This window comes from Oryza sativa, chromosome 4, assembly GCF_034140825.1.
Source record: "Oryza sativa Japonica Group chromosome 4, ASM3414082v1".
Classification (NCBI taxonomy): domain Eukaryota; kingdom Viridiplantae; phylum Streptophyta; class Magnoliopsida; order Poales; family Poaceae; genus Oryza; species Oryza sativa.
The window spans coordinates 5,195,593-5,208,729 of record NC_089038.1 but is presented as its reverse complement, the minus strand read 5'-3'; the positions used below and the strand labels follow the sequence as shown (position 1 = coordinate 5,208,729).

Below are 13,137 nucleotides of genomic sequence, written 5' to 3'. Positions count from 1 at the left end.
AAGCGAAGATGGGATATATGGAATTTATCACATCATTCAATCAACATATGGGTGCTCTAGAAAACGTGATTACTAGACGAGAGTTTATGTATTCATTACTTGTTTTTTCGGTTGAAGTTTTTAATTTGAGCTTACATCATCATCCCAACATATGTCTAAAAGACAAACTATTTAGGTTGGCTACATAAAACAAGTGTACTAAAAGATTGTTTCTGATGAGGACACGATTAGCTCGGATATAACCATGACTACCTTATGTATTAATCAATCAAAAGTGCATATAATCTATATTAGATTTACTTGTTATATATTTGAATAAACGTTGCTACATAATGAGTTTTGTGTGTTTTCGTTTGCAGAGGTACTTGTTTGGGCGAAAGAAAAGAGACCGAGTGTAAGGAATGCATAGATGATTGAAGAAGTTTTACACGTTTTGGATTCGGATTCGGGCCTTCTGACAGCATCAACTTCAAATGGACCTAGCCGCTGATCTAGAAGAAATTTCAGGGCCCATAAGTACTTATTGGAAAGCTTATGGAGTCTACTTTCAGATGATTTTGGTCCCACGTCAAAATTCCTACCAAGCTGCCAGGAATCTGCAAAACAAGCCACGTATCTCATCTCCAGTCCGAATCTGATTTGGGTTTTGGGCCTTGTAATTGTGTCGTGGGCTTAGCCCAAGGGGGTGTGCATCCTAGGGCAACCCTAGGATGTCCCTAATCATACTTAATCAGTAGCCGTCATCGCCTAGGACATCCCTAATCATACTTAATCAGTAGTCGTCATCGTTTAAAGTAGGGTTTTGCTTAGATTAATCTGTCAAGAACAGTTTCGCCGCTAGATCGGTTTGTAGAAGCCCAAATTAGAGTGCTTAATTATTCATATGCAATTGTGTTGCAATCTATCTTGTTCTTGCTTGTGTTCTTCGATTCGCATGTAGGGAACCTTCTCGGCGAGGCCAACCAGGTTTCGGCACGGTTGATAACCAGAGGAGACGTGGTGCTGCGATTGCAGGGCTCAGTAGCGTGTTCGTTCAGAAACCGGATCGAGTTGTGTCGCGACTCCGCCCAAATCGACTGTTTATTAGTACCTATCGGAAGATCAGGACATAACACCCTCATTAGTTTCCATAGTACTAGAAATGTATGTTTTACACTAATACAATTTTTGGGTAAATTTTATAATACTACAAATACTTTGCCTAAACTATAGCAAAACTACATAGTTAAGTTAAGTTAGTGTATCAAAAACTACAAATATCATGAAACTAAATATTGATGCATCTAAGCTATCATAGAACTATAGATTTTAGAGTCACCCCTAGCAAGAATTATTTCAAGATTTTGGTAAAATTTATGCTAAATCTGTAATTTTGCGATACTATGCTTCAAATATGTAGTTCCATGATAAATTTGGTGCTAAATATATAATTTTATTATACATTGTCTTAAATCTATCATTTAGTTATAGTTTAGTTAAAATATCTATAGTTTTGTGAAATTCACTCCATTCAATAACCAAATGATACTTGGGAGACCATAAAAACGAATAATATCAAGTACAAAAGAGTATCCACCCAAATCTAAGATGTTGGAAAACATGCTCATAGTTGAAAAAGTAAAAGAATCAGACCATTATCTCTAAGATGTGGCCTATAAGCTTAGAGTTACTAGCATGTAAAATGTCAAGTGCATAGCTTGAAGGAAGAGGCAGCTCCAATAGGATGTCCAATAGTCACTCTTGAAAATGTGGTGCCTGATTCATCTTGCACATAGACAAAAATACAATGGAAATAACTGCATCATAATTTTCTTCTCTCTAGGGCCGTGTTCTTTTTAGCTACTTTGCCAGGTTATTCCTATGGATCATTTGCTCCATGCCTCTAAAGGTATTTTTGTAAAGAAAAAAAATATTTCTACCGCATTATATAGACCACTTGTTCTAAGATATTTGTCAAGTTTATTTTTTTAAAATATTTAATTTATCCATGTAATCAAGTAGATAATCCATACTAATAATAAATTAAATAATCTATTTTAAGTAGGGCCTTAGTACATTTAACGCTCATAAGCAGAGAATATAAAGCAAACTTAGATTTTACTAGGGATAATAAAAAATAAAATACAAAATAAACTGTACATTTATAAGCAAGAAAATGTATATTTTCTGTTCTTAAACTATTGACCTGAGTTAATTAGTTTTCATTTCTCACCTACAAAACAAAGTAAACCCCATCCATAAATTCTCAAATCATGTAAAACTCGTACTTTATGAATTTGATCATTGTTTTGATCCATATATATATGGTGATGCTAAACCTGTCATACGAATGGTACAGCCATATGAATATATGAATATATGATAATTATCATATGAATATATGATAATTTGTGTAATATATAATGGAGAATGATTGTCCATAGATGAGAAAGCTTGTTCTCTACGACAAGCAGGTTATACGCCCTATGTAGTTCAAAATATCAATCAAATTGGTCGATTTATTTGGTTGGAAAATGATACAAGTACAAACAAATTCTTACAAAATTTTTTAAAAAACTGATGTGGTACACTATGATTGCATCTTGACTTGAATAAATCAAATGGCTAAGATCTTTGTTTGGTAAAAGTTTTATAAGAATTTTTTAGTACGTGCAGTATTAATCTATCTCATTGTACTATAGTTGATGGATGGGTTTTACCAGGTTGTAATTGAAGGACAATACTACCGACTAGGGTGCGTTTTAAAGCTTGTTTATCATGTTTATCGTTTAAAGCTTGTTTTTCGAAAAAAAAAGAAAAAAAAACTAACTAGCCAGGACCAGCGATAGATGGGCCTCCCTCTAAATGGGCCCAGAAAGCCCACTAATCCCATCGCATTCGCCATTTCGCCTCCACTGTGGCGGAAATATCTCCTCCGCTTAAACCCCCACATCGCCCTAGCCGCCGCCTTCCCCTTCCTACCTCGCCGCCGCCGCCACCGCCGCCGCCATGGCCGCCGCCGCCGCCGCCATCCGCCGCCCGCTCCTCCGCTCCGTCGCCTTCTCCTCCTCCAGGTCCCGCTCCCTCCTCCACCTCCTCTCCCGCCCCCTCTCCTACTCCTACCCCCCTTCCGCCTCCCCCAACCATCTCCACCACCCCCACCAGCAGCAGTGGCAGCCATCGCCTCCGCCTCCGCCTCCGCCGCCGCAAGGACCTCCTCCCCAGTGGTCTCCTCCCGGAAACTACCACCAGCAGCAGGCCCCTCCCCCTGCGCGCCACTACTACGGCCCCCCGCAGCATCAGCCTCGCTACAACTACGGCCCTCCGCAGCCACAGGCGCCGCCGCCGCCGCGCAACGACTACGGGCCACCGCCGCCGCCGCCGCAGCAGCAGCAGCAGCAGCGGGAGGCTGTGGTGGGGCCAGGGGAGCTGATCGGGCTCGGACGGGAGGGGCGAGTCAAGGAGGCGGTGGAGAAGCTCGACAAGGGGGCGCGCGCCGACCCGCAGGCCTTCTACGAGCTCGCCGCGGCTTGCTCCAACCCCAAGCTGCTCGAGGAGCTCAGGAAGATCCACGACTTCTTCCTCCGCTCGCCCTTCCGCGCCGACCTCCAGGTCAACAACAAGATGCTCGAGATGTACGCCAAGTGCGCCGCCATGAACCACGCCCGCAGGACGTTCGACCATATGCCTGACCGGAACATGGACTCCTGGCACATCATGATCGATGGCTACGCGGTGAACGGGCTCGGGGACGTTGCGCTGCAGCTGTTCGAGGAGATGAAGACCAAGTATGGAATTGCACCGACCGCCCACACTTTCACGCTCGTGCTCAATGCCTGTGCCAACTCGGAGGCCATTGAGGAGGCATTCCTGTACTTTGATGCCATGTCCAGGGATCATGGCATTGAGCCTGGTGTGGAGCACTATGTTGGGATCATTGAGGTTTTGGGGAAGTCGGGGCATCTCAACGAGGCTGTGGAGTACATCGAGAAGCTTCCGTTTGAGCCCACTGACACGGTGTGGGAATCGCTCTTGAACCTTGCGCGCATGAATGGAGACATTGACCTTGAGGATAGGGCAGAGGAGTTGCTGGTCTCGCTCGATCCAACCAAAGTTAATCCTAAGAAGCTCCCTACTCCACCTCCGAAGAGGCGCCTTGGGATTAATATGCTTGATGGGAGGAACAAGCTGGTAGAGTACAGGTTGCCGCCCAAGATCGAAAAGAAGGTGGTGAACGAACAGCGGTATGTCCCAGACACAAGGTATGTTCTCCATGACATTGATCAGGAGGCAAAGGAGCAGGCACTGCTGTACCATAGTGAGAGGCTAGCGATTGCCTATGGTTTGATTAGCACCCCAGCAAGGACTCCACTTCGCATCATTAAGAACCTCAGGATCTGTGGAGACTGCCACAATGCTATCAAGATCATGTCGAGGATTGTAGGGAGAGAGCTTATCGTAAGAGATAATAAGCGCTTCCACCATTTCAAGGATGGGAAGTGCTCTTGTGGTGATTATTGGTGAACATGGCTTTTGTTCAGCTGAATACAATGGTCTGAAATTGCCAATACGATGTATTGAGCACTTCTTTTTTCTTATTATTAGGATTGCAGCCATCCTATATGAATATATGCTGGCAGCCATGCTTTTAGCGCATAAACAATATCCAGTTATCTGATGGTAGTGTTAGTACTCCTGTTATCCATCTCATTATGATCATGAAGATGAATGTGATGCTTTTATTCTTGATGGCCTATTTTTTTTCAGAGCTTTTGATGAGGTTTCTTACTAACATGTTAGTCCTATTTTGGGGAAATGTTTACATTGCATTGATGATAAGAGAGGTTTCCTGCAATTTCATAAAGAGTATGTGTTGTTGGATATTGGTGTATTATGCTGTACGCTAATTTAAATCTTTGAAGATATCTCTTAAATTTCCTTTCAATACAGATATAGGAAACATATGGAATTACTAGCCTAGAGCCTGTGCGTTGCAACGGAAAACAATTTGAGTTTCTATCTTGTTAAATTAATCAATAAACACTTATTTAGTCCAGGTAATACTATGATTTTCCTTATTAAACAAGTAGGCGATTTTGAAATTTGGGAAGAGCCAATAGTGAAACGGGAGAGGACTCATTGAAAAGATGGTGTAACAGTATAGATTGTGGGGCCAACATTTCAGTGGTAAGGGTGGTGTGGGAATCGGCACCACCACTACTAACATTTGAAGTAGCATAGAATAGTTTATTTTATTGTTAACTGTTGTCCTTTGTTCTTAATCTTGCTTTTCATCTTCCTTGACTAATCAAACCGGATGTGTTTTACTGGACATGTTGCAAATGTGTGTTCTATTCATCCACAAGGACTGCAATTATAAATTTATTTTTCGTCAATTTGTTCTCAAATAGTTCTTTTTACATTTCTTTTGCTATTCCTTTTGATTTTGCTATATGAGGATTATTTTGTTGCGACTCTTTATTGATCTTACACATCTGAATTCAAAATGTTATTTATTTTCCATATTGAACTGTTCTTCTATCACTCTTCAGCTTATGGATCATAATGTCCTGTCAATTTTATCAAATTCTTCCATCATGAATTCATATGATTCATTGGCCATTGAACCCCTTATTGCAAATCTTCTTGATAGAATATTAAATCTGATTGATTCTGGTATGGCTCCATCAAAAAATTTCACCTGTGATTTCTTGTCTCTCCATCCATCTTATATAACTTTTCATGTGTCTTGTTATGTCGAGGTCCAGGAGAAGTTCCAGATTGTGGGGACATAGAATTCTGTGTTTCTAGAACAAAGCACATATGCAGGTGAAATCTTCATTATCTAGGCCTACGATGACAAAGTGTAGTACTTTCTGTATCTGAATTATTTCTGTCTGCTTCAATGCTTAAAATACTTGCTAACTTTGAAATTCTCTATTTCATTGACCTGCAATCTTTGCATGTGTGAATATTTTTGCATTATTGAATCACACTGCTTTATCCATTGTCTATCTGACCAAAGATCAGTTATTTTTTAACTTCTTTATTCTTGAGTTGTGGTTGCCATTCTGTTTCTATTTCTTATAATAGTGTATCATTTTGTCATACCATGTCAATGCTGTTATACTGTAACGTGATATTACTCAAGAAGCGTGCCATATGTAGTGTGGTGTGGTCCAACGTTTCTCTTGGACCTTGCATTAATTTCTTCACAAGTATTTTAAAAAAAGGTCTACAAGGCTGCATACAAGGAACGGATGCCAAACCTTATACCGCTTAAGCCGCATAAGTGGTCGATTACACTGCATAAGCATCTGATTATGCCGCATAAGCGCTACAAGGTGGGGTGACCACACATAAACTACATGCTATTTTGAACATTGCTTCGTATAAAGTTGTATTTTGTGTAAAAGAACAGAAGTGTCTCTGGTAAACTACATGTTATTGAGGAAATTGATATTTTGCGGCTCAAATCTTGTAATATTGTCATATTCATCATATGATCCTTTTTTCTTCTTGAAAAATGTTCCAGATTTATTTAAAGCATTTTGCGAGATATGAAAGTTGTTTCTGTATATTGTGTTTGAAAAGATTTTTGCTATAGCTGGTTTCCTTATTATATCGGCCCTCTCCTGTTTATTCTTACCCTGTAACAATTTGGATTTAGGAAACCTGGTTGTGTGGTTAGGCTGTGAAATTCATTGTATTTGAGAAAGATCTGCTAGAATTGTGATTGGTTGTTTTCCTGATGCTGGCTTCATAAATGCCTGGAAAAATCCATTCAAATGTTTCAGAAAAACACATCCCGAAATGAATGTTTTTCTGTTTTCATTAGCTGTAATTCCATCAAAGGTGCAAAGGTGCAAAGGTACATTATTTATTTTTCTGGAAGCATTGTGTCACACGAACACAATCCCCATATTTTCATAGCAGTCTCTTGATCTTCCATAAGTTTATGTTCCTTTCTGTTCTCCAAACCAAATTCATATAAACCCTGGGTCATTGTCTTGAACTCTTGGCCTGGACACTCCCCACTTAGGAGCTTAGCTCCTGTGGGTGCGCATCGCATCGGCAATGTTTTTTTTCTCTTTTTTTTTTTCGGGAGTGTTCATTTGTGAAGTGCTCTGCTGTACATACTTTCTCTTCTCTTTAGTAAAATGAAATGCATATGGCTCTTGCGTTTTTGAGAATTTTTTTTCTTGCTTTCTTCTGGAACTATCTAGAACTCGCATCATTGCTGGAAGTTTCTCTGTGAATTGACGTTTTGACATTGCTCATACCCTTTTTAGTGTATGGTAAAGATGTGAGTCTCTCAGGGCAGACAGAATTGGACCCTGTAGACGTCAGTAATCTACCACACCATTGCTTGAACTAACTTATTCTTTCTTTGTATATGATACTCTTCCAATGTTCTTATCAGCAGTTTTTCCTCTGTTGACAAGTAGTTATGACTTATGAGATCTGAGAAATCTTTTTTCTCCTGTTCTGGTTAGTTCCGTGTTATCCTCTAAGTCCAGCCATGTAATTTACCATCTCTTGTAATTTTCTTCCTCACTATCATGACACAGACACTTTTAACTACCTCATTTATGTACCTTTCCGAAACAACTCAGTAGATCTGACATTGATTCAGAATTTGTTTTCCATTGTCCGTTGCATCTGAATGTTACTTTGGTGACTTCCCTGTTTCTTTTCTTTAGCATTATTTCCTTTTCACACTTCCCTTAGTCAGAATTCAAGAAGGTTTTTGTATCTTCTGTTAGCTTTTGGTCACTCTTGCCAGCTTCTGAAATTTGATTCTAACCAGTCCTGATTCTGTTCCACTGCTAGTCTGCTATCTTGATTTGGATATGCATAATTTGTTGCTTGTATTGGATTAGTCTTGATTTTCGTCGAACAACCTTAGTTCCTGCAATTAATATAGTATATTGGATGTTATGGAATTTTCTACCTAGTCTTTTTGTATATGAGTCATCATTTTCAATCTCCTGACAATTACAATGATATAACAACATATATATGTTACTGCTCCCTTTTATTATATTGCTGTTGGAACATTTTTGTGAATCTTCTACGTATTGCATACCTGAATAATTCTTTTGAGGAAGAAATTGTGTTGCTTAATTTGGAAATGGCTTTCCAAACTTGTTTCTGTTTCAGTGAAACACAATAAACAAAGGCAAAAGTCCATTTTACACCCTCAAACCGGTAAGCTTGTCTACAATACACACCCGAATTACTACTAATACACTTGAATAGGGATGGCAATCGGGCGCGACGGGCACGGGTAATGTCTACCCATACCCGTGCCCGTGAGATTATTTTTGCCCGCGGACATACCCATTACTACATGACGGACAATAATTGCTGCCCATGCCCACCACCCGCGGACATCACATGCCCGCTTACCCGCCACAACTAGAACAGTGCAACAAAATTTCACAAGTTTAGCAAGTTCTCCACCTCGGTGTTGTGTCCTCTTACAACGATGGAGTAAGGGGAAGAGAAAAAAGGGAGATAAAAAAGAAACCGTAGAAAACAAAGAAGATGAGTTATATATCCTAGTGGATTTTACTCATGGCCCACATGTCAGTTAGATTTCACGGGTAAACGGGCAAAGCGGGCATGGGTAGTCATTTCCCATGCCCGTGCTCGTTTACCCATAGGGTACAGTTTTTGACCCAATAAGAAACCCATGGGTAAAAATGGAGAACATACCTAATCCTAATAGGATTTTTACCCACAGGTTAATGGGCAAGAACTATTAATATCGGACACTTAACACCCCCAGGCTGTTTTTATCGTGGTTTTTGATATGCCGGATGCCACGTCAGCCTTTGCCGCGTCAATGCATAGGATTATATGGGCCAAGCCCATATTGGCTCGATCTGTTTTGACCTAGCCTAGCATTCTCATGAGCAGGCTGCGATGGCAGGGTTGCGCGGAGGCTTGCTGGGAGCGGTGGCACTGGGAAGAAGCATCTCTGATAGGCTGCGCGCTGTCGCTGGTGGAAGCCTATGCGCGTCGCCGCACGTGCCCTTGGAGATGGCTGAGCAGAGAAGAAGCAACTCCACGTGGGGCGGAAGCAACGACGAGCTAGTGGAATGTTCAGCCGACGAAACAAGCAAATCGAGGGGCACGAGCACCTATGGAAATGGCAGCATATCCAGTCAAGGTAGAAGCGTGCCTGTTCGTCTGCCACTTCAGAGAACCATGAATAGGGGGAGAGAGAGAGCATGTGTGTGAGAGATAGAACCTCGACCCATACACACTTGAGCCAATACTGTGCGCTGATGTTGGCGTGTCAAAAACCACTGTAAAACCTGCCAGTTTGGGGAGGGGGGGTGTTGGTGGTGGTTAAGTGTCTGGTATCGACAGATCGAGGATGCAGTACGGTTTCATAGTTTAGGGGTGTATTTTAGACAACCGTAAGAGTTCAAGTGTGTAAAATGGACTTTTCCCATAAATAAATACTAGCACTGTTCAATGAGTTGAGTAGTACGAACCAATTCCGACCATTGTACTCTTTGGCTGAGTTCGGCCCGAGTTGAAAACTCATCCCACGCATACAAAACGGAATGAGTCATTAGTACATGATTAATTAAGTATTATTTTTTTAAAAAAGGATCAATACGACATTTTTAAAACAAATTGCTTATAGAATTATTTAAAAAAATTATAACGTTTAGCAGTTTCAAAAGTGTGCGTATGGAAAATGATAAAGAGGAGTTGGGAAATATGGCTGCCGAACACAGCCTTTGTGTGTGTTTTGATGTGTACTAGTACTTCTAACTATGAGCAGATTCCGTTAAAATTAGTACAGCCTGAAAGCAAGTTCGTAATCATCTTAAGTTACATGATGCATTTCAGAATTAATTGGCTTGAATGTTCCTTATATGCACAAACATGTAGTCCGCACATTTTTCTGTATTATACTTTATTGAAGAGTAATTTTTTTTTAAAAAAGTTTTTGGGCATTCGTGACATAAAATCCTTGTTATTACATTTTGTTTCAACATGTATATGAATTCAAAGACATTTCATACTGTTCTTTTTATGATTATTATACATAAATATATGTGAGGCAAAGGAATGGTATAATCTTGCTCCTTGGGTTTTACTAAACATTTTTGTCCCAATATATGGGATTGCTTGGAACTAATCACAATACCATGGCTTTTACATTATGGAGCCCCTAAAACTTAGGGATTTGAAAAAAAATGATGTAATATTTTCTGAATGAACATGATTGAAGGATTGATGTATAATTAGGTTTTGCCCCATTTTATAGATTTGGAAGTGTTTTTGGGAAGAAACGTACATCAACTCAATTTTGGATTTTGGAACATGATTGAAGAATTTTGGATGCCATTAATGAACGAAGATGTTCTCATCCTTATGGATGTTTTTTTTTTTCCTATGGTAGATCACCTTATTTACCACAGTGGGCATTAGACATCGTGGACAATATCCAGCATTTACTACTACTTGATATTGAGATCCACCCTACTACTAAGAGCATGTACAATAGCATGCTATAAGCTAATTATAAACATATTTTAAATAGATAAATGAAGATAGAGAAGAGCAGCGGGTTACAAATCCGTAGCCAACTACAGCACGGACTCCAAGACGTAATGTGTGTATGACATGTGGGATTAGATATTAATAGTATAGTAAGCAACTATTGTATGAATTAACTATTACATTGGCTGTAGATGATTTGGAGCTAGTTGTGGGCTATACTATTAAACTTGCTCTAAGTTGCAAAAGTTACATTGTGGTTGCTCTCCTTGCGGTGTTCTTCAGTAAAGAGCACAAAGTTTGAGGATACTGTAGCAAATTTTATCAAAATAATTATTCCCCTGTCCGTTAAAAACTTCAAAATGAAACACTCTATCCTATTTTTAACAAATGATAAAATGGTAAAACAAAGTCCCAAGCTCGTGCGTGCACTCACGTTTTTTTCAATAACCATGACACATGCTGTTGTGGTGCTATTCGAATCATGAACATCTCGAATATTTTCATATATAAAAAATGTCACCACCAAATATAATTGAACAAACAACTCGCTTTACCTGCAAGAACCGAACCAAACACGTCGGTATCATCGTGTTCGTGTAGGATATAAATATAAACACAACAAAAATGATGTAAATATATATGTGAACACAACAAAAGGTTTTGAACGATGAAGACTTAACCGAAACTACAAAAATATATTTTGATCTTGACAAATTTGTAGATGATTTAACATTATTTGTTTTTAACTATACGCGTCCCACACAAGCTCATCATAAAAGTACTCCCTAATACACGCTCACAAAGAACAACCACAAATCTTTGGTCTTCGCTAAAAAAGCTATGGGCGCATAATATCTATGGACATTATTATTTAAACCTTAAAGGGAGCAGTAATACAACCACGATTTCACCGCTGTTCTACCGGTATTAATTTCCTGATTTAACACCTTATTTTAGTTCATAATTACTTAGGGACTAGGGTTTGCATTTTCGATTTCAGCCAAAATTTCGGTAGCACCAAAATAGAAATTTCGTGATTTTTGGCACTTGTCGGACCAAAATTAGTTGAAGTACTTTTACATGTTTTGACTGGATTTGAATAAAACTTGACCAAATTCAACAAACATTTGGTAAAATCCAAAAATTTGGGTCGATATATTTGAACATGCACAGATGTAGCCTAAGGGGGGGACTCAAAAACAAATCACAGCGGTAAAATTCAACAGGCCTGGAATCTCCTGGTGTAGAACACCGGAACTTCCGGTATGTTCAGACAGTCCGGAACTTCCGGTGTTCTTGGACCGGAAAACAGACGAAATTCAAATTTCACTTCCAGAAATTTAGCCAATTCTCAAAAGTAGAAACACACAGGTGAACAGAAAAGCAATAGGATCACAGATACAAGCATAGAAACATCACAGAAATGGACAAGGAGGATATTTTTTTCCCGAAGTTCGGATCTCGCGATCTACTCTCCGTTGAGGAGCTCCAAAGAGTTGGGGGTATCAATTAACCCCTTGCCTCACTTGTGCAAAAATCTTAGAGGAAATCCACAGCCTTCAACCCCAACACCTCTAGGTAATTTTCTAGAATTGAGTGACCACCTAGATCCAACTTAACCTACTTCTAGAAAACACCATAAGTGTGAGTTGCTCTATTAGGAAAACCACTAGGACTTTAGCATAAGATTCTTTACTCACTTACCTCGTTCCCTTACGGAGGTGAGGAAAATATTCACAAGCTTTCCCGGGAAATCCACAATTGCAAAGGAAGCTCGCGGGTGACACCTAACCATCTAGGAGATGATCTCCAAGAGTAATAAGCACCGAGATGTCAGCCCACAAGATACCCCAAGTGCTCACACCAATCCTAGCCTTCACACCTTCTCCAAATCTTCTCCTTCACCCTCAAAATCTCACTCTCTCACAAGAATGGCTCAAAATTGGGCGGAGGAGGCAAAGAAACACCTGGGAGAGGCTAGCAACAGTTATGGAATGGAAAAGCAAAAGTGAAATGGCCAAAGGGTGAGCTGGGGACGATTGGGATATATATAACGGCTAGGTGACGTCATCTAGCCATTACTCACATTTTTGAACTGGAAACAGGTCCGAAACTTCCTGTCCTCCGGAAGTTCCGGATAACACTTAGCTAGGTAAATTTCACCATTCATCGATCCGGAACTTCCGGGTCCAAAGGACCAGAACTTCCGGCCGAGCAGATCTGTCCTGGGCAGAGCTATTCTCAAAAATATTTTGACACTTGGATCTCACTAAGAGCACTTATTGTATCCCAGAACCACACTTGGAACCCCTCTTAATAGTACTTTTTTCCTAAAACCCGATTGCAAAAAGTAAACTAGCCTATGCACACTTCGAGTTCCATTCGTTGTGGGGGGTCTCCAAGCATCTCTTGACCACACAATGACATCTTGGGACTAAAGCACCTGAGTATAGCTCAATAAAACTCATTAGTCCCATAACCACATTGTTATTAATCACCAAAACCCACTAGGGGGATAAATGCACCTTCAATTTTGATTTGCCAGTGGGGTATGAAATTACCGGAATTGCAATCACTGTTAGGGACAAGCACCGAATTGTAGTCCTGTCCACTTACCTAATAATGTAA

General features: G+C 40.1%; 1 protein-coding gene across 1 annotated transcript; it reads left to right on the top strand.

The window, feature by feature from the left end:
- Positions 1 to 2,873: 2,873 nt before the first annotated feature.
- LOC4335071 (pentatricopeptide repeat-containing protein At2g15690, mitochondrial-like) lies at positions 2,874 to 4,733 on the top strand. The gene has a single exon (XM_015778053.3). The coding sequence runs from the start codon at positions 2,989 to 2,991 to the stop codon at positions 4,501 to 4,503; it is 1,515 nt and encodes a 504-aa protein (XP_015633539.2). The 5' UTR covers positions 2,874 to 2,988; the 3' UTR covers positions 4,504 to 4,733.
- Positions 4,734 to 13,137: the final 8,404 nt, after the last annotated feature.